The 22,636-nt window shown below is 37.8% G+C and overlaps 1 protein-coding gene across 1 annotated transcript; it reads right to left on the reverse strand.

Annotated features, from left to right (window-relative positions):
* Window positions 1-841: 841 nt before the first annotated feature.
* Window positions 842-21,392, reverse strand: LOC134853156 (uncharacterized). Its single transcript, XM_063869110.1, has 7 exons — window positions 20,467-21,392; window positions 17,800-20,335; window positions 13,680-13,797; window positions 2,433-2,588; window positions 2,001-2,054; window positions 1,278-1,498; window positions 842-997 (listed from the first exon to the last, which is right to left on the reverse strand). Exons 1-7 carry the CDS (start codon window positions 20,522-20,524, stop codon window positions 970-972), a joined length of 3,171 nt encoding a protein of 1,056 aa, XP_063725180.1. The 5' UTR covers window positions 20,525-21,392; the 3' UTR covers window positions 842-969.
* Between the last annotated feature and the right edge of the window lie 1,244 nt (window positions 21,393-22,636).

The following is a 22,636-nucleotide window of genomic DNA, read 5'->3' on the forward strand; positions in this document are numbered from 1 at the left end:
AAAATTATGTTATCGATTATTCTAATAGAAGTAATAACGAACAAAGCGGTTTCAGCAATGAAGCGAGAATTCACAAATCGGTCGGATAAGCATAGAAAAATTTGCTGTTAATAAAAAAGGTTGTATAAAAATAATCTCAATGAAGCTAGGCATCAGAAAGAATTATTTTTTTTATCAAATGCAATCTGTTTGAAAAAATAAAATGCAAATCAAAATCAGTTTGAAATTTAATTTTCTGAAACCCGTTTTTTTTTACTTAAATTTGGAAGCTTTTTTGTTCTCACTGGTAAAAGATATTTGAATGCTGAATCCAGTATTGCATTTTTCAGCGCATCAATTTTGTACAGATTTGGCGGTAAAAGTCAAATTGTAGGAAAGATCATAAATTTTGTTTTCAGATGAAAGCTGCGACACGGCTATCTATTTAAGATTGTGCCCTCCAATTTTAAAACTGCCACACCATTAAGCCGCCCGTTAATGTGCGCCCGCTGTTTCAAACGCGCACGTATTGTATTGCGTCCGCGCCGTTATCTGAAACTGCTCATAATATTTTTTTTCTTATCATCACAAACGCAACGACTTAATATTAGATTTTGAATTTTTCGTGTTTTTTCAGTGCCGTGATCCATTTGAGTATGCACTGATGAGTTTGACAAGCTCGTTCTCACGCTTAGATCTGGAGGGTGTAAAACGCTTGCCGTGAGTGTAAAGTTGGATATTCTTGCTGGCGGAGACGTTAGAACATGTGTAGTGTTTTTAGATGAACATCTCGAGAAACAGATAATTATCTCTTTCAAATTTAATTTTAAAGGAATTTTAGTTAATACAAACTAGCTAATTTATATTTCTAATTTGTAAGCACCGTCAAGTAAAATAAGGTCCATCTTTCTAGCGCACACTTTTTATCAGGTTTTGTGAATTATCATTTGTAAATTTTTCAACCCAGAGGTTTGAAAGTGACACATCATCTCAGCTGCTTTCATCCATCAAGTCAATTCTGAAGCAACAACTTTTTCTTTGAAAAAATTGGAAAAAGTGAAAGTTCTATAAAATCTCTTTACGAAGTTTCGTTCAGGATTCTTTTGTTTGATTGAAGTTTTTATAAGTCTGACTAAAAAGTTTGATTCAAATAAGATCTAAAGCGTTATGGTTATAGGGTGAACCGGTTTTCGCGGCTCATATCTTGGAACTTTCAACCAATCAGAATCCAGAATTCTCGAGGTGTAACTTGGTTCTAACAGTTTAATATAATTAGTTAATTTATTTTAATTACCGACCTCTCTTTGATATGTGTCAACAACGACACCAATCCACTATGCTGAACGAGCATGTCTCTGAAAGTCGTGTCGGGCAGAGATTCGGAGCAGAAGAGAATAGGAGACAGGTATCCGAACAATTCTGCATCTACACTCGAGGGGGTGTCGTCTCCGAAGAAGTAACTGCGGTCAAAGTAGAAGCTCTCGATTAGTTGCAGACACAGCGAAGCTTGCTTACGAAGCTGGAAAAAAGAAAACAAGGATAGCCGGTTGCTCTGCGATTCGCTCAGAATAATCTGACTAAGTTAAATTATTAAAATAAAGTCGAGAAAAGGTTTGCTAGCCAAGGTGAAAAAAATGCATCAACTTTGTTGAAGAAAAAACAAGGAGCATTTTTTAATCATCAAGTTTAGTCGAATAAGTCATACGGTAAGCCTACATTGACGCAATCAAAAACATTCCTCTATTTGAAGCTAAAAACCTTCAAACTGCCAATTACTAAAGACTGAAAAAAAAAGTTATAAAATTTCAAAAAAAACAGTAGCCAGCTCATGTAACAAAACTACCATTGACACCATTTTCAGTTTTTTTATCGTCTTTTCTTGTTTTTGAAGAAGTTTTTAATTCAAAAGATAAAATTGCACTTCATAAACATAATTATCGATCTGTTTCCCGAAAAAATCTCAAGACAATTTTATAGAAAGATATATGAAAAAGATAATACACAGCTTTGGTTCCACTCACCCGTTCTTCAGTTTCTTCCGACGAATCGACGGCAAGAGAAGACAGAATCTTGGCCTGAAACAAACAAAAGGTTTCGAACAAAAAAAGACCAATTTTTCTCCGGTTTTCAGACCAGTTTACATGATTGAATGAGAAAATGAGAGAGAGAGAGAATAAAATTACTTCTAATATCTGAATCTACTGCATATTAACCTGACTAATAGTTCAAACCAACGCATTTCACCAGAATATCCTCTTTATGCGATTTTGGTAACGTTTTTTAAAAAACTCCGGGTCCGTCAGCCAAAATTTTTAGGGTCCGTCAATTAGTATAAAGGGGGACCATTTGGGTCATCAGGGGGTCGAATCCCTGAAAAAAGAAGCAAACGAAACCCCCGCCCCCCTAATTCCGCCCCTGGCACCAGTTGTGATAAAGTATCTATGTTCACGCACTCTGGATCTGTCTGAAGCCCTGTTCCAGAAATTGCTCCCATGTTCCCCACACCACCCCCTAGTGACCCCCTTGTAGTTCTCCTCACTCCCCCACAAAGTGTGAGCTAGGAGGGGACTGAGGTTGGCACGGATCCAGTCTTTGTACTCCTCCGCTATCTGAAAAATTAAACAAAAAATAACCGAAATCTGCAGAGTACATTACGAGGCCGATCTGTGTACTGGATGGGCGCACAATTTTTGTGTCTGTATGTTCCTGGATTCCAGAAACAAGTCTTTAAACATGTTCCAAAATGTATACAATTCCTACAAAATTTCCGTGGATTCCGCGTACAAATACCTGTAACGTAAATTTTGTCGGCATATTAGTTTTGCTGCGGATTCCGCAACGAGCGAATATAGGTAGTTGTTACAGAATCCGAAAATGTAAGCAGATTCCGCAAATGTAAATGGATTCCGCGATTTGATGCTGATTCCGCTTACAGATTGCGGATTCTGGTTACAATTTGCGGAATCCGCTTACAATTTGCGGATTCCAGTTACAGCTGCGGGTTCCACGACAACCTAAATTTAATAAACACATATATCATTATTTGTTCATGGATTTTACAAATTTTTACAAATTTTTACAGAAATACAGTGTTTTAGCTATTTATCCGTGGAATCCAAAACAGCAAAGAAGATCAAAGAAAAGTAACATTGCTGCGGGTTACAAGAAAAATCTGGTTTTTGCCAAATGCGGAATCCGCATACAACTCACAAAAATCATAGTTTGGCTTCGTAATGTACTAGGAAGCCGAATTCTCGGAGAACCCAACTAAAACTAAGCCTGGCAACAAACAAAGTTGAACGGGTTGCCAAAGTTTTTCATCATAAAATTGTCAAATAAGAAAAACTTCTGACCATACAATTCCATAGTTCCTAACGTACAGAAAAATGTATAAAATCTCTATGATGAGCATTTTTCCATAAATCAAAAAGTTTGATTTTTTTCTTAATTTAGTTTTTGAAAACTTTTGGTTTGTTTTCGCAACCAAACGCTAGTGACAAAAACTTTGGATTGCTCAAAGCACCAAAATTTGAACGATCCTGTATTAAGAATGCTTAGAAAACGACTTGACTTGTCTTTGAGCTGTCTTTTACAAATGGTATAAGGAAAGTAATAAACTTTTAAGCTTTGGCATAAATTTTCAACGTTGATTATTTTTAAAATTTAAATTTTTGAAATATCAGACATTTGTCAAGGCATACATAAACATGTCATACACAAAGCGTTAGTCAAAAAAGGAAAAAATCTAAAATTGGTGAATGCAGGACTACGTTATGCACACAAAAAATTTAATTTTGCATGCAAAAATAGTTTTTGGAAAATGTTAGTTCGAGTAAAAATATCGATTCGCCGTTGAAAAAACACAAAAAAAACTACTAGAAGAAATTTTTGTTTCTTAACGTAGTCGATGGCGAAAACAAAAATTGCTTGAAAAAACTTTTGTTTTCGCCATCGAAAAACTGCTGATCATACAATTTCCATATATGGAAAATGTAAGATAAGCATTTTTTTGGCAAAAATTATTCTTTTTCATTCAATACGATACACCGAGTTTTATGCAAAAACAACTAAAAATTTCATTGAAAATTCAATGACACTATTTCGGCAAAACTGTTTGAAATTGTTTCGTCAGTAATTTTTCCTAGACTTAGCTTATGGAATTGTATGATAAGCTTTTTTGGTCTATTGAAGTCAACTCGAGTAACTAGTTTTTCATACATTTCTGCCTATCATAAATGGCCAAACTGCAAAATTTGAGTTTTGCTCTCTTTGGTCTTCTCCTGTTCTTTTTTAAAGATCGGTCCAACAAAATTTCAACATGTTTGAAGACATTAAACGAGGAACCCAGAGTCCTACAAACACCAAATTGTGCGCCAATCTAGTGCACAGTTTGGCCTAGTCTTGTCGGAATTTTTTCTAGTACAATTCTGATTTATATTAACTGGACAAAACGAACAAATTTTGAATTTTCAAACGCGTGTTTCCCAAACTTGGTTAAAGTTAGACAGAAAATATAGATAACAAAAGCTGCTTAGAATTTCACCAAAAATATTGTGGTGCACTATTTTCATAAAAATTCTCAACTAAAATTTTACCCCGAAAATGCGTCATTTTAGCTTTTTTCAATTAATCAAGAGTAAAGCCGAAACTACCTTGTTAATAGATGAGAAAGCCTCTTACACATCCTAAAAAAGTTTTAAAAGGGTTGAATCTTCAAAAATTTGCGCAACTTATTTAAAATTTGTTTTCATGCTAAGATTTTGGATTTTATGTGGTAAAAATTACATTTCTTGACAGACAAGCAAAAATATTTTCTCTTACACAATTTGTGGGAAATTTAACTTTTCTAAACGCTTGTTGTGATAGGCATGAGGCTTCTTGTGATAGAGTTTTCTCATATTTTAACAAAGTAGTTTCAGCGTATTTTTTGATGTTTGAAAAAAGTCAAGATGACCAATTTTTGAGATAAAATTTTGGTTGAGAGTTTAGGTTTTAAAATAGCACCATATTGATTCAGAAGAAATTCGAAGCAACTTTTGTTCTCCTTATTTTTTTTCTAATCGTAACCAAATTTGGGAAAAACGCGTTTGAAAATTCAAGAATTGTTCGTTTTGTCCTGATAATTTAAAACAGCACTGTACCATGCCTACTTTGTAGCAATGGGACTGTAGAATTGGTGATTCTACTGTATTACATGCTATAGCAACCTGAGCGTAAGATTGATTTGTCATTAAAATAAGTAGTACAGCACACAAAGGGTAATTTTCGAAATCGTTCAAACCTCGAAGATATAGTCCCTCCTATGCCAGAAAACAAAATTTGACAAAATCGGCGAACCCCCCCCCCCCCCCCCCCAAAAAAAAAATCGGAACTAAGGAAGCTAAGGTTATGAAATTCAGAGGACGGATACTAGAGATGATTTGACCCGCGCATACAAAAATCGGGACCCCACAGAACCTTGGGGGCAAGTGATAACGGTTCCCGGAAGTGTAAATGGCCCTATCAGAACTCGGTAACTAGCGGTTGGAATAGACTCAAATTCTAGTATGTTGTGGGCCTAGTTGAGGGAAGTTTAAGTTTGGAACCCCAGACCCCTAAGAACCCCCACTTCCGATTTCATGCCCTAAGTGAACAAACCCACTCCTAACTTCCGGAAGTCGTTTCTCGGCCACCGATGAACGCAGGGAGCTGAAACTTGGAGGGATGATAGGTAGTGGCAAGATACATCTTGTATTATAAGTTGAATAAAATGCGGTGGTTGGACCGCAAGCTATTAGCACTTGGAAAAACACCCCCTTAGACCGGAAATAGGCAATTTACGCGAAAGAATGAGCGAGGGCATATTGATTTTATGGCGGCATTAGATACTACAACTAAATCACGAAAAAAGACTTCTTATGATTAAAACGCCTCCGGCGACTCCTTCCGGTGTTAATAGCCTTTTCCCGGAAAAAGTGATAATGGACCTGAGAAATGGGAAAACTTGTGAAGTATTAATGGGATATGGTTGAAACTTGGTAGTTAAAACCCCCATGGGATTCTGAACCCAAAAATGAAAGTTTGACCCCGGTTGATCCCTGGGTGACCTTAAGTTGACCTTTGGGCATTTTGACCCCAAAATTGCATGGAAAACTCCGAGATTAACACCGGAAAGTGGCGTATTCCCCAGCCTAACCTCTGTAAATGAGAATGGGTCACCTTGCTGAACGTTGGGAGGAAAACTTATATGTTGGGAACTAGAGCAGAAGCTGATAGAGATTTAGTTTTATATTGCAACATTGTGTTAGTACAATTAGTTCAAAGTGGACTTGGTAAAAAATGGGTCCAGTTTAGCTTGGCGAATGATCTATTAATAGCAATTCAACTAGACTAAAGAAAAGTAGTCCCAGAGGAAATGAAACTGACAGTAATATAACCGTAGCATGAGAATTAAGTCTCCTAAATCGTATGAACGGACGGTGAATTTACTCGGCTTCCCGGAGGTGACTTTCTGTTTTGATTTGACACCTAATAGACGAACTACGTTCCTTTGACTACTGGAAATTTGGGATTGGAATAGAGTACAGGTAAAAATTTTAGATGCCTGGAATGAATTCACTATCCACGAAAAGGTTCTCCCCCTACCCCGGGAGGTCGGAACGTTAATGGGAAAATTAATTTAAAGACCTTGGGAGGGTCACTGAGTAAACATAGTATGGTTTGTAGGGTGAATTGAACTCGAGGGCTGAAGTCAGTGAGGTCAGAAATTTGCTGATTAGAATCGTATGACATTTGTTTGCTTGGTCAAATTTTGACAGCTACCGCATGCCGGGTATCTAATAAGTGTGACAAGATTGATAAAACAAACCGAAGTTGGCACGTGGCACGGTTGACAGGAGGAGGGATATAGTCTTAAAACATGTGCGGACGGGTGTTTTGGGCGGATGTCAGGACTGATAGGGAATGGCGTGACTTAACTAAAACTAAGTGTAAAGGAATTGGAGGGTAGCGGAGAGCCTTTAAGAGTCAGAACAGTGTTAGCTACCATTAAGAGTAGTTGGTTTTCAGTCAGAGAAGAGAACAGTGTGAACTACTATTGAGAGTAGTTGGTTCTCAGTCAGAGAAGAGAGCAATTGATACTGAGAGAGAGTATAGTGGTTCTCCGTTAGTTAGAGAGAACAATTATTGCTAGTTAGTCAAGTAATTGGTTCTCGGAGTACGAGGCCAGTAGATAGTTAGTTATCATCAGAGATTCTCCAGAGAGACAGAATAGTCAGTTTTAAAGGAGTTAGTTGGAAGTTAATTGCAATTAGGCAATTTGGCCGATAAATCGCGGACAATTTCCTTTTGAATCGATTATTAGGCTATATCCTGTCCACTCAGAGCCTTCTGTAATTGGACATATTATCATCTATCTTATTTAATCATTGGAAATTCTTGCGATTGTATCGAGTAGATGAGACAAGACAGCCGAAGAGCAATACACAGAGGGGCACGCAACGTAACACAATACAGAATAGTTGCCACCAAAATAACTCTTTCGCGATTGTAGATAGTAGTGAATCTCAGTAGCCCCACTGAATTCACTGCCCAAGGGACGACTTTGCGGTGTCGTTAGGAAAGAGAGAACGAACCTAGAGAAGAAATACCCTAAATCTACATTGGCGCTCCTGGGTGGGCAAATTCTGGATTGCAGTTGCAAAGTGTGTTGCCAATTGACGACACGGGTGTGATACGACATGAAAGAGCAGGACAGGCGGCTGATTGCTGAAGCGGCAGTTGCGCCAGCGAGCGCGCTGAACAGGCAACAAGGCGTATTTGGATTCAGGACAATACGGCCGGATCGTTTTCCTTCCAGTAGCTATCAGAACTGGGCAGACTGGAGGAAGCACTTCGCCTGGGTCGCAGACGTCAACCGCTGGGCGGACGAGCTGGCCATGATGGTCCTGCCAACCTGTTTGAAGAGCTGGGCTTTGGATGAATTTACAAGCATGCCTGCCCACTTAGGGCTACGACGAGCCAACGTTGGCTAGGATACTCGGCGAGCTCGATCACAGGATGATACGGTTTCAGACGCACGCAGGCGCCCGAGCGGAGTTTAAGAGTTTGATGCAAGGCAAAAAAGAGGGTCTTAGGGAGTTCTCCAGATGAGTCCGGTCCCTTGGGGATGTGGCTAATGCGAACATCGGAGCTCAGGCTAGAGATGACATGAACCGTGAGCAATTCATCGACGGGCTGTTTGATGTGCAGCTCCAAGACCAGCTCTTGCGGGAAGATTTGGGGAGCCTCGCTCAAGCTGTTGCTCGGGCCCAGGCCCTGGAGCTAGTCAACAAGACGTCACGGGCCAGGAACAGAAAGAGGCTGCATTTCGCGAGAGTGGCCGAGAATGTACCAGAGCAGGGGGCAGAGGCGAGTCGCGGTGCTGGTGGACAGAGCAGTCAGCTGCCACATGCGGGGGCCAATTCGACACGACAGCAGGTGGGCACTGATCCTCGAATCGACCAATTGGTGAGTGTCCAGATTGATCTTCTGACACAGATACAGAATACGACGTCTATGATGGGTAGGTTTGTCAATTCTATTATTTGCGCCCCACTCGGAGAATCTACCCCGCTCCGATCAAACCCAACGACCCGGGCAGCTCTTTGACCCTTGACTCGGCGAGGCCAGTCGAAGTTACCAGAAAAGTGGAGTCGGACGCTACGATGCTAAGAGCCAGGTACCCCGTGGCAACTGCTACGCATGCGGTCAGATGGGTCGCTTTGCGAAGGAGTATCCGAGAAAGGCTTCGGTTTATTTAAACTACCGAGGGCCGGGGGCAAGGAGCGATTTCAAAATAGGTTTTGTCCCGGCCGACTTACAGAGACAACAAGTATCGAAGCGAGACCAACTGACATACGGTTCGAGTAGAGGAAGCCACAACAAGTGGCCAAAACGAGATGCTGATGTAGACCGTAAAACGCTGTCGGAACGGAACAGGAACTGATGAGAAATTGGATAATTGGGTACTGACGTTTGGAGTTCCCAACGTTTGTCGCACAGATCAAGGAAAAAGTTTTGGTGGCAAATTGATCCAAGAGATGTGCCGACTTTTGAGTATTGACACAACTCAGACTTCTCCTTATAGGTCGAAGGGTAATGGACAGACAGATAGACACAACGCAAAGATGGCTGATGTAATTTTGAAATTTTGCACAGAGAAGCCAAGGAAATGGGCCACGACGTTGCTGTACTAGAACTTTGTGTACAATACGACAATCAATCGGATAACGGGATTTACGCCGTTTAGTATGTTGCATGGACAGGAGTGCCAGTATCCAGTCGATCTGTTCTACGCAAAACCTCATGACGAACTGATGATGAAGGATGGTTTTGCCGAATGGCTAGACGAACAGTTCCGAGATGCACACAGCAGCGCACAAGAGAACTACTCGGGACAGACCAGCGTCGACAAAAAAGCTATTACTGGAAGAAAATTCATGGGGGAACCCTATGCAATTGGTGACAAGGTCTGGGTGTGGTCACAAGAGGCGATTAAATCAAAGAAGTCTTTTGACCTGTGGGAAGGACCATATGTTGGGATGGCCAGGCTGTCCGAAGTCAGGTACAAGTTGTCAAAGGTGTCCAATCCGAGTAAGGTGAAGTTTCTGCATTTTGACATGTTGAAACATTTTGCTGAGGAAACCTTTCAACCAGAAAAATCTTTTGCAAGGAAGCGACCGACACCCTACCGGTCGGCGTATTTCTCTGATGATCCGGAGATGCACGTCGAAGACGAGGCGTTTTGGGCAAACAACAGCGAGGGTTTCAACCATGATCCAGGCCCAAGTCAAGAACTTTTTGAGAAAAAAAGCCACGAAGAAATCGGGTAGTGGTGGAGCCACTAGTTAATCCTCCTGGGCTAAACGGAGGCTTACGACGACAGAGCGACGCAGTGGAGACATACGACACAACAAGATTGAAGGGAAGAAGAGCCCGAGAATCTCCCCCAACGAATCTGAAGGTAGACCTCCGGGTGAGCCGGCGATGAATGAATCTGTGATAGAAAGCGGGACTACAGATGTGGGTAAACCATTTCGAGTAAGAAGGCCTCCAGTTAGGTTTGGGATAGATGAATTTGTGAGTTAAAACTAGTTTTTCGGAAACTTTGTCACCCAGCCCATTGGTGCTTGTTTAACATCTAATTGCGATCCAACCTCAGAGTATTGCTGAACATTGCGTTACTGTTGAACATTAGGTGCTTTTAAAGAAAAGAGGTTGGGTCGTTCTGCGAGGAGTAAATTTATTAGCAGTCAAGTCCCCTAGCTAGGATTTCTGTAACAAATAGTACTTACTAGTCGAATCTGATTATACATATGGGGACTGACTGAAGGGTCAGCGATTCTGTTTAAGAAAGTTTAACTCGGAAATTAGAAAAAGTTATTATAAGATTAGGCATTAGAAAAGGTTAATCTAGTTGAGTAGAAAGACGGTAAGTTAAAACTTTGTCATTAGCATTATTCGGGAGAATAATAGACTAGAAGGGAAGACTGTAGAATTGTTCATTCTACTGTATTACATGCTATAGTAACCTGAGCGTAAGATTGATTCGTCAATAAGTTAAGTAGTACAGCAAACAAAGGGTAAAGTTCCAAATAGTTCAATCTTCGAAGATATCGTCCCTCCTATGTCAGAAAACAAACTTTGACGAAATCGGCGAACACCCCCCAAATCGGAACTAACGAAGCTAAAGTTATGAAATTCAGAGGAGCAAAACTAGAGATAATTTGACCCTCGCATACAAAAATCGGGACCCCTCAGACCCTTGGGGGGCAAGTGATAACGGTCCCCGGAAGTTTAAATGGCCCTATCAGAACTCGGTAACTAGCGGTTGGAATAGACTCAAATTCTAGTATGTTGTAGGCCTAGTTGAGGGAAGTTTAAGTTTGGAACCCCAGACCCCTAAGAACCCCCACTTCCGATTTCATGCCCTAAGTGAACAAACCCACTCCTAACTTCCGGAAGTCGTTTCTCGGCCACCGATGAACGCAGAGAGCTGAAACTTGGAGGGATGATAGGTAGTGGCAAGATACATCTTGTATTATAAGTTGAATCAAATGCGGCGGTTGGACTGGAAGCTATTAGCGCTTGGAAAAACACTACCTTTGAACGGAAATAGGCAATTTACGCGAAATAATGAATGGCATATTGATTTTATGGCGACATTAGATACTACAACTAAATCACGAAAAAAGACTTCTTATGATTAAAACGCCTCCGGCGACTCCTTCCGGTGTTAATAGCCTTTTCCCGGAAAAAGTGATAAAGGACCTGAGAAATGGGAAAAGTTGTGAAGTATTAATGGGATATGGTTGAAACTTGGTAGTTAAAACCCCCATGGGATTCTGAACCCAAAAATGAAAGTTTGACCCCGGTTGATCCCTGGGTGACCTTAAGTTGACCTTTGGGCATTTTGACCCCAAAATTGCATGGAAAACTCCGAGATTAACACCGGAAAGTGGCGTATTCCCCAGCCTAACCTCTGTAAATGAGAATGGGTCACCTTGCTAAAAGTTGGGAGGAAAACTTATATGTTGGGAACTAGAGCAGAAGCTGATAGAGATTTAGTTTTATATTGCAACATTGTGTTAGTACAATTAGCTCAAAGTGGACTTGGTAAAAAATGGGTCCAGTTTAGCTTGGCGAATCATCTATTAATAGCAATTCAACTAGACTAAAGAAAAGTAGTCCCAGAGGAAATTGACAGTAATATAACCGTAGCATGAGAATTAATTCTCCTAAATCGTATGAACGGACGGTGAATTTACTTGGCTTCCCGGAGGTGACTTTCTGTTTTGATTTGACACCTAATAGACGAACTACGTTCCTTTGACTGCTAGAAATTTGGGATTGGAATAGAGTAAAAATTTTAGATGCCTGGAATGAATTCACTATCCACGAAAAGGTTCTCCCCTACCCCGGGAGGTCGGAACGTTAATGGGAAAATTAAATTAAAGACCTTGGGAGGGTCACTGAGTAAACATAGTATGGTTTGTAGGGTGAATTGAACTCGAGGGCTGAAGTCAGTGAGGTCAGAAATTTGCTGATTAGAATCGTATAACATTTGTTTGCTTGGTCAAATTGTGACAGCTACCGCATGCCGGGTATCTAATAAGTGTGACAAGATTGATAAAACAAACCGAAGTTGGCACGTGGCACGGTTGACAGGAGGAGGGATATAGTCTTAAAACATGTGCGGACGGGTGTTTTGGGCGGATGTCAGGACTGATAGGGAATGGCGTGACTTAACTAAAACTAAGTGTAAAGGAATTGGAGGGTAGCGGAGAGCCTTTAAGAGTCAGAACAGTGTTAGCTACCATTAAGAGTAGTTGGTTTTCAGTCAGAGAAGAGAACAGTGTGAACTACTATTGAGAGTAGTTGGTTCTCAGTCAGAGAAGAGAGCAATTGATACTGAGAGAGAGTATAGTGGTTCTCCGTTAGTTAGAGAGTTCAATTATTGCTAGTTCATTTATTGCTAGAGAGAGAGAATAGTTAGTGTTAGTGGAGTTAGTTGGAAATTAATTGCAATTAGGCAATTTGGCCGATAAATCGCGAACAATTTCCTTTTGACTTGATTATTAGATTAAGTCCTGGCCACTCAGAGCCTTCTGTAATTGGACGTTTAATCATCTAAATTAATTAATCATTGGAATTTCTTGCGCTTGTATTGAGTAGACGAGACAAGACAGCCGAAGAGCAATACACAGAGGGGCAAGCAACATAATACAATACAGAATAGTTGCCATCAGAATAACCCTTTCGGGATTGTAGATAATAGTGAATCTCGGTCGCCCCACTGAATCACTGCCCAAGGGACGACTTTGCGGTGTCGTTAGGAAAGAGAGAACGAACATAGAGAAGAAATCCCCTAAATCTACAGGGACTATAGCAGAAATGCGGTTGAAAGAATCTGACTTTTGCTTCGAAACGTCTGAAAAATATATCGCTATTCTTAGTGTTTTTTACAGCTTAATGGTTTTGATTGGGTGAAATTTTTCATATTTAAGACCTCCTGTGAGAAGATTGAACTGGACTGGTTTTGTCCTCATGCAGGTTTCGCCCAACAGAATGTCACAGACAGAATTGGTCCTATTACAGTTTTAGTTATTGCAAAAATTATTAATTATTGGCTACTCAAAGGTATTTTTCGCCGTTAGTCGACTCGGTGTTTTATTTGAACACTTCGTGTCTCTGGAATAGCAAACCCATCAACGCGTATCAGCTCGCTTGCCCTAAGCCTTTACCGATTAGGATAAATTCTGGCAATAATTTGGTTAAAGTAACAAAACTTGATGTTATATTAAAGATAAATTGAGCCTGACAACGCCACCCGGTCGAAATACTCGACTTCTGTTTTGAAGTAAAACAGGTGATTAGGAAGAAATTATAAGTCAGACAGAAAGTCGAAAAATACACTAAATTCGTCGAGATGGCTGAGACATACCAAAATAGCCCGTCAAAAAAAGTGGAAACAAAACTCTAGTACCTTTCCGGGTTGACGTCCATAGCAGAAAAATGCTTATCATACAGTTTCATAAATGAAGTCTATAGAAAAACTGCTTATCATACAAAGTTCATACAAAATTTCAAAATTGTTTTAAAATTTTTTAATGAACATTTTTGGTCTAATTGCCTCTTTTGAAGCTTTCTGGTCATTAAAAAATGTTTTTTTTTTCACCAACCTGTCTCTCTTTGCGTGTGAGATGTCTGTCTACTGGTTCGTCTATCTGACACACAATCGCATCCTCCCACTGACTGTAGTTGGTCCTGTCCACCTCCACACTGTTCAAGTCACTCTCTCTGAACAGATATTTTCAGAAATGAACAATAATAGCCGGTTGATGTGCAAGTAGCACAGAATATTCTATGCAAATTATACTGGGTAGCCGGTTACTGTGCAAGTGGTTCAGACCATATTCTTCAAAAAATAATAATAATTTTTTCCAATTTATGTCGTTTTTGAAGCAAACTTTCAAACTGTAAGCTGATTCTGCATATTTCTGCGGAATCTACTTACACTCTAGGATTCCGCTCACAGTTTGTGGATTCCGTTTACAATTTGCAGATTCCACCTACAGTTGTTGACTCCACGGCAGCGAAACTATCATATAATATTAATCGTTTGTAGAATCTACTAACTGTTCAAAATTCCTCAAATTTTGTTGCGGATTCTACAAATTTTATTGCGAATTTCATAAAACTGCCTGTTTTTGGAGCAAAATTGAGCAATACAGCCATTCGGTTATTTGTTTGTTGAGTTAAAACAGCGAAGAAAACCAAAGAAAAATAGCAATGTTGCAGGTTCCGAGACAAATCTATTTCAGCCTATTGCAGATTTGTTTAAGTTTCACAACGTGCACTGTTTGGCAATCAATGTTGCTCTTGTAGAAGACTTTTTTGAAATAGAAATGTTACATAAAAAGGTCAAGAAGATTGATCTTCCATATTGGGATATCCGGTTTCTTTCAAATTCAAAAAACTTATCATAAGAGCCAATCAAATTTTAAAAAATTACCCAAACTATTTCGATAATGTCATGTTTCTTGACATCAACCTGGAAAAATTTTAATTTTCGAAATTTTTAAGCAAGCATCAATCCGTAAGCAATTACAGCGCGTTAAAAGCAAATTTCGCATTTTTTTTTGAATTTTTGAAACTTATTTTTGAAAATTAATTTTTCTTTAGTTTTCAATGATAAACCCACATTTTAATTACTTCCATAATCACTGATTGATCACGTAATTTTGAATTGAAAAACTTTTTTCCAAATGAAAGTCAATTTCAGTCGCTATGAGCTGCAATACTAGCCTCATAAATGGATGAATCTAGACAAATTTTCTCGACAGTCAGACTTTTATCTGGCTTTGAAAAATTTTATAAACCAACTTACCGGTTTGAAACAAACTGGCACCATTCAAAGACAATTAAGTTTAGCAACACAACAAGCCTGCTGTGAAAAAAAAACAACTCGTACACTTGCGTTGGATGCTATAATTTTGTCCAGTTTTGTGAGAGTGGTCGAATCAAAAGTAGAAACGCAAAAAATGAGTACCTGAATGGCAGCCAGACATCGTGCAACTTCGTGCGACCAGACTTTGTGCGACCTTTTCGTTCAACAAAAAAAAACTAGTTGGTAGTTTGCTCTTTTGATTAACGCATAAGTATATCTAACTGGTGTGTCTTTTACAAAGCATAATTTTCAATAGCTTAATTGCTAATAAACAAATGACACTTTTTTGTGGTTTGCTTTGCATTTTTTCACATTTTTTATCTTATTATCAAATTTTTAAAATGGCAGTCGTTTTCTCAGTGATTTAACAGTTTAAAATACTTGAATCAAACCAAGTACAGTGCCGGTATGAAATTAGGACAAAAAAATCACAACTTGATACTCAAAACACGTTTTTTTTCACGTTGTGTTGACTTCAAGCAATCAATGATTAAGACAAATTTTTTTTTAGAATTTTATCAGAAATATCATGGTTCATTTTCTTTTGCAAACATCAGATCCAAAATTTTACCCCAAAAATGACCATTTTCGGCTGTTTAGTCAATCAATAATTACGCTACAACTAACTGGCCAGTTACTGACAAAACTATATTGCAGTGAGCCTCTTATCTAGCCCATGAAAATCTAATAAGTTTGTTCTCTCAAAAAAATTTTATAAATTATTTCATATATGTTTGATAGACATAAAAAGTCAATTTTACTGTATCAAACACAATTTGTTTAGTTTAAAATTTATTTTGTTAACGATTTGTGCAAATATATGGAGACTACACTCTTTTTAAAAGTTGTTGGGCTATGTAAGTGGCTCGCTGCGATATAACTTTGTCATTTATTGACTTTGTAGTTTCAGCGAACTTTTTGATTGACTAAAAAAGGCAAAATGATCTATTTTTGGGTTACAATTTTAGATCCGAATTTAGCAAAAAAACAAATTGGTCTACATTTATTCTGCTAAAAACCTAAGCATTTTTTGCCGAGATCGTTGTTTGTCTAACCAACAGTAGAAAAAGGCGTTTTAAATTCCTGCACAAATAATTTAAATCAAAACTGTATACTATAATTATTTTATTTAAAACTATAAAATGTTGAATCGTCAAAATAAATTCCGACCTTTTTTCAACCACTGACTGAAAAGCGGGCAAAAGTTAGAGTTTTTTCTACTCAGTTTATTGGAAAACAATTTCACCCTACAGTCTATAGTTATTTTAAAAATTTTTTTTAAAGTTTTGCGTTTGGTTTTTTGGCGTTGTTTTGAACTTTTTTCGCTCTCAAAAAAATGCATGGCAGATTTTTTTTGAATTAAAATTATTTTGAAGTGCGCACCTTGTTCACAAAATTTCTTCTTTAGATATAATTGCATTGCTGCTATAGTTATAATTAGTGGTAGAATATTCGGATAAATAAATACTTAAAAAGCCATCGACCAATTTGAAAACATTTTTTCTGCACAACCTAATCTATCAGATCAAATTTGTGTCTCAGAATTGTCGGAAAAAAATAGGTAAAAAGTTCTGTCGCATTATTGTTAATGCCAATTAGTTGGCACTATCGGTTGCTTAGAGAAATTTAATCGGTCAAAACTTCAACTTTTTAGATCAATCATTTTTTTGATCACCAATTTTACGTGTTGAAGTTGGTGATAAACTGAAATCCGTTGAAGTTGGTGATAAACTGAAACGTCAAAATGAGCAGTAATAATTCAATCAACTTTATTTAAATTGGTCGACCGGAAAGGATGTTGCAAACAGTTGGGAAGTTGTCAATAATTTATACTTTATATTGCCAGCCATAGCTATGAAAAGGACGCTTCCTTTATTTTTTGCTTCAATTTTTGAAGAAAGTACAACATAATTATATTTTGGGTGGTTTTTTTTAGTCAATTTTCTACATTTGTACTAAACGCTTTCGACACATTTTTTTTTTTATAGTCTGAAAAACATTGTTCTCTTGAGTTCAATTTTAAAAATACTTTCTACCTGTGATTATTTTTCGCATGATTTTTTAAGGGTTTTTAAGTTTTAAGGGTTTTTAAATAGTTAGTTTGGGCAATTTGAGATAAATTTTACGCAATATATTGCATTTTTGTAATACTTTTCTAGATTTTTTCCTGCATTTTTCATACAGTTTGAAATTTAATTAAGGCCGGCAAGTTATTTTGATTGAATTATTACTAGACGCTAACCACACCATCATTACTCCACAGAGCATATGAAAAAATTATTCAACCAAAAAACTTTTAATTGGCCTTAAAATGCCGTCGGAACCTTCAGGTTTTGCCCTGATACACAAGCTACCTTGTTTTTTAATTTTGTCGGTCCAAACTTTTACCATTCTCTTTAGTTAAAATGCAATCTTGAAAACTTGGTTGCAAATTCAACGCCAATTTCCTTGTCAAGGTCAAAAATTATGCAGAATATTGAAAAATTGTCCAAGAACTTTGTCAACAGTTTTATTCCACTAGGCATAACATTGGAATTCATAACTAGGGACAATTTAGCGTCGCAAGGTTCGATTCAGTGTAAAAGGACTCTTTAGGTGTAAGAAAGTGGGTGAAAATTTTCTGGAAAAACTAAGCATTTTGGCGAAAACACCCATATCAAACAATTATAATCAGTTGCAAAAAATTGGACTAAACAAAATTAAAAATTGAGCAAATTGCCAATTGCTTTTTTAAATTAACATTAAGTTCCCATTTTTCGCAATTCTCTATAGTTGGTGTAGTTTAGCACTTTTAATTCCTAAGCTGTTGAAGAATTAAAGCCATATTACATCAAAATAAACAAAAAACTCACTTGAATTTCTTGGGAACCAACTTCAATGAAACACATGTATCATGTAATACTGGCAAGAATGAGTAGTACGCCATAAATGATAACGTTGAGTTATCCATCGCCTGAAGATAATTCAAACCAGGTACGCAGGCCAAAGATATTGAAACCGACTTTGAAAAGCTATGCCATTGCTGTGGTTGAAATTCTGATGGCGTTCTCTTTTCGGCTAAGTATTCGTTTCGGTCATTTGGCGACGTGATCAAATCATCGTTTTCAAATTCGTCAAAATTCAAATTTTCTCGGCCTCTATCAACATTTTCAGCCAAACTTTGTTCACGATATTCGTCAACTGAACTTTCACGACCTTGTTCGTTTTCTTCTCGAAAAACTAAAGAAGTTTCCTTGAAATAATTTTGAGAAATTTGGTCAGTTCCAAAACTGGGCTCCAAAGTTCCGGCATCGTTGTCGATGAAAGGAATATTGTCAATTTCCATTCCGCTTTCTTGGAAATGTATCAAGTTTGTATTGTTTGAAGTTTGCGGGATTTCCATCAAGTTTTGAGGTTGCTCGTCTTCAATCATCGAAACCAAATTTTCATCAAGCGAATCGGCGGTTTTAACGGAAAATCCATCATAATTTCCCGAATCGCTCATTTGGTTAACAGATTCCATTAGGTTATAATCTATCGCCATTTGGTTAGTAATAGTAGTACAACTACTTGCAAACTGTTTATGACTCATAATTGGAGTTTCGCTTGAGTCGTCGATGAATTTAAAATCGGTTTCAGTCGAGCGAGCAACTCGGATTCCGATTGGTTGCCGACTTGCTCTCGACTCTTCATTTTTATTTGTGTTGTCATTCGGTTTGAACACTTCGTTCGTCGCAATTGGCGAGAGAGAACTGTAATAACCCGATTCACGAGCAAAGTTTTCTTCGGTTTCGACTCGTATATCTGAGTACCGCTGTCGGCTTCTCGGCTTTTCCGACTCCAAAACGACGTCAGAATGGAACTCCGAGTTGAATTTCTTACCCATATTTGGACTCATTTTTTGGGACCCAGAACCATCTCGGCTTTGGTTTCTTCCGGGACTTAACCCAACCCTCTTCGACCCGGGGGTCAAACTTGAGGGGGTAAATTTGTTGGGTAGAATTAAAGTCGCAGAAGACCTCGAGTTCCTTTGCAGCACAAAGTTGGCATCAGGATTTTGTTTTGAGTACCTATTTATTTCTCGCTGGTTTAAGCAGTGCAAGCTCTGGATCGACGAACCTGGTGGGTTAATTTTTGGGTAAACTTCTTGATAAATTGGATTTTCTTGAGAAATTGGAAAAATATCAACATCCTCTCTTTGCAGATTTTTCTTTGAGTTTGATCTTTTGTCAACGCGCCCAGGGGATCTTTTATTCGAGATAGAATTTCTAGATCTCGAGTTTTCTCTTGAAATTTCTCTTTTTTTGGGAGAGTTTTCAGCAAATGAAACATTACTTCCATAAACTTCATTTACTAGAACTTCTTGTGATTCTAATAAATTTCGAATAGACGGGTATTTGGAATTGGAAGCTAGCGACATGTTTGATGTTTTCAAGCAATGTGGTTGATCATATATTCCCGATCCAAATTGGTTCAAATTAATCAGGCTACTTTTAACCGAGTTTAGCAAAACGTTGCTAACTTTTTGAGATCTGAAATTGGTATCTTTTAGCGAAAGCGTTGAACTTTGTCGATTCTTCAACAAATCTTCTTTCTTACTTTTTGACAAATCGACCTGCAAGCTCAAAAATGAACTGTTCAAGAACGATAAAGGGTTTTTGGCTTTTCGTTTTTCAGACAAATTTTCAGACATTTCAGAAGTAAGTGAAGCTACTGATTTTCTTTGCATATTGTTTAGACTACCAAAATCCGCTCCAGAATTGCCAACATTTCCTCTGGAATATTTAGTGTTTTCTAAACTTCGATTTATTGCGTTTGTAAAATGACTTGACTCCGTTTTTAACCCAGAAGTGGACGAGTTAATTGACCTTTTGGACGATTTTCTTGACATCTGTGAATCATGAAATGGTAAAGCCGCTGTGAAACCTTCATGATTCGCTTTTGGGGTTGAAATGAATTCCGGTCCCAAATATATTGCTGAGCGGTACAAAGTATCTGAACTCGAAACCGAAATGTTGTCGTCTGTAACCCTGGTAAAAGACGGAACAGCAAACGATTCCGGAGTTGTAAATTCTGAATGGGGTCGCAACTCATAATGCGGAGGTTCGAATCCCGGTATTGGCTCTGATTTTCTTTGAACTTCAACTCTGGGCTTGGAGGCTTTTTGCTCGTCGCCAAATGAAACAAAAGAGTTAAAAAAGTCTGTCAAATTATCAAGGCCGAATTGAGGTCCGTTCGAAGATAGGTTTTTGTCACCAGCGCGGTTCGGACTTTTGTCTGCGCGTCTGTTCCCATGGGCGGATTTGCTTCGTTTTTGGTATGTTTTCGAGTTGGGTTTTGAGGACAGTGTTGATTGGCCGGAATTGTTTGAAGCCGAATAAGGGAGGGATTCGACAGATGGCGCTCGAGCTGAAAACAAGTAATTTTTATGTTAAAAAATTACACTAATGAACCAAGTAAATCTACATATGATGGAATAAATATTCTCAAAAAATTTGAAAAATTAATCCATGTTTGAAAAAATTAATGTAATTTCTCACCTATTTTGTTGGGTTGAGTTGAACAGCCACACGCCAATGCAGTAGGGCATAGAACCATTTTGTCGTAACTTTAGTTTTTTCTGTAAGTTTAAGTAAGAACTTTAACCACCTTTGGTAATGGCGTGAAAACAAGCCGATTGAATCTTTTGTAGTTTAAATATAGCCGGCCAACAATTAATTTAAACTATCAGATTTTTGCACCAATTTAGGACCATCAGCTCTTTTTCTAACAAAATATTACAATGCGATTTGAAAATTAAGCCGCAGAGCAAATTTGAATATTACAAATTGAAGCCAAATTTTTGTTCTTTGTCAGCAGCGGTTAATCTCAAATACCAATGCAATGCATTTCTTCATAACAGTGAATGTGAAACGATTGGTAAGAAAAATTGAACAGCATTTTTAAGGCTAAACACGTGCGGGATAAAAGTGTGCCTTTTTTAGATTTGCAAGCTGCAGCCAAAAAAAACATAGTTTTTAAAAATAACAAAATTATAAATTTCGGCTTGCTAAAATGTAGGATGATTTAAGTGCTCTTTTCTATGTTGGTAATTTTCTAAATTAGTATAATGAATAATTTTTTAAATTTTTTGTTATCAAAGGTAGGAATATCGGAAAGTAACACTTCTAATCTCATCAATTGGAAACGTATTTAACCCAGAGCAAAGGTCAAGCTAGTTATTTAAGCAAGGTGCTCAAAACAGTTGAATTGCGGTTCATAATGCAACGAAACTTTCTGATTATATTGGCAACATCTATTAAGGCTCGAACTTGTTTGACATTCACAAAAATCACAGTCAATGTTGATCCGCCGTGTTGAACAAAATAAATATTTGACAATCAACTTCTGATCGAAAACGCCCTTTCATCAGAATGGTCTCATTCTATTTTCAAAATTGACTTGACCCATAATTATTTAGAAATTGTCACTAGTGTCTTCAAATTGAAACAAATTACCTTACCAAAATTTATATTTAAGGGCCAATTTTATTTTGAAAAAATAACAGTATCGAAAGTAAATTAGTAGAATAATTTGCGATTCGTAAACTTAGGTTCTTACAACTTATAAAATTTCAGGAAAACTAACGCAAGAATTTTCCCCGGTCAGTTTTGGGCTATATATTCTTTCAGGTTTTGTTTTACCTCTGGCTTTGCAACCAGACAAACCCAAATAGCCCCGACAAAATTTAATGATTCCAATTTTGAAAAGCAAGGACAGGCTTTGCTTGAGGTATTTGCTATTTAAAATAACTTGTCGACGATTCCGAATCTATCACAACTACTGAGCGAACAACGCCTAACCAGAGCGCGTTGCTCAAAACCTGTGAAGTTTTAATCAAGAGACGCTTCTATAATTTTTTGGATCAAAATGCGTGAAAAGAAAAACGATTTAGCGAAAATTTATTCAGCTGAAGTAATTTAGCATGCTTTAAAAGATTTGGTCAATCGGTGGTAAGAAAATAAGAGATCTACATGGTCAATACGGAACACGTTCAATATAATAACGCTTTCCTTTAGCGCAGCAAGTCATGGAAAAGCGCGATGGGAAATGGGAATTGGTAGGAACTAGAAAACCATGCGAAAAGGCTTCCTTTGCAATACGTGAAATCCGTACTAATACGTTCTTACCATTTTATACCATTTCATTCACAACCAAGATGCGAACAGCTAACGCGTCATCATCGCTCTTTTTTGTGTTCTTATTTTCAGTTGAAGTTGAATTTGAGATGTAGCTCAATGTGAAAAGACGTTGTCTCATTTTTTGAAGGCGAGCTGACAGAAGTATTAGAATATGTACAAAAGCAAGAAAGACTGTTTGTGTCAGAGCGAAGCCCTATTTGTTCCGACTTAACTTGAGATCCGATAAAAAAAGATTTTTTCCATTTAAATTGGTGAAAAATGTGCTAAAAAGTTTTGATTCTATTTCATATATTTTTTTAGTTTTTAATAGAAGCAAACTGCTCGCCTTAAGATTAGAACAAAAAAACTGTTCACATATCAGAGCAAATTTTGCGGAATCCACAACAAAACTGGCGGAATCTGAAACAAATTGTGGAATCAACGAACAAATAATTTTTTATGTGTAAGATTGTTATAGTAAAATTAACTGCATTGGATTCCGCAACTGTAGGCGGAATCCGGATAAATTTTTACAATCCACTTACGTTTG

The sequence above is a fragment of the Symsagittifera roscoffensis genome, chromosome 8 (genome assembly GCF_963678635.1).
Source record: "Symsagittifera roscoffensis chromosome 8, txSymRosc1.1, whole genome shotgun sequence".
Classification (NCBI taxonomy): Eukaryota; Metazoa; Xenacoelomorpha; order Acoela; family Convolutidae; genus Symsagittifera; species Symsagittifera roscoffensis.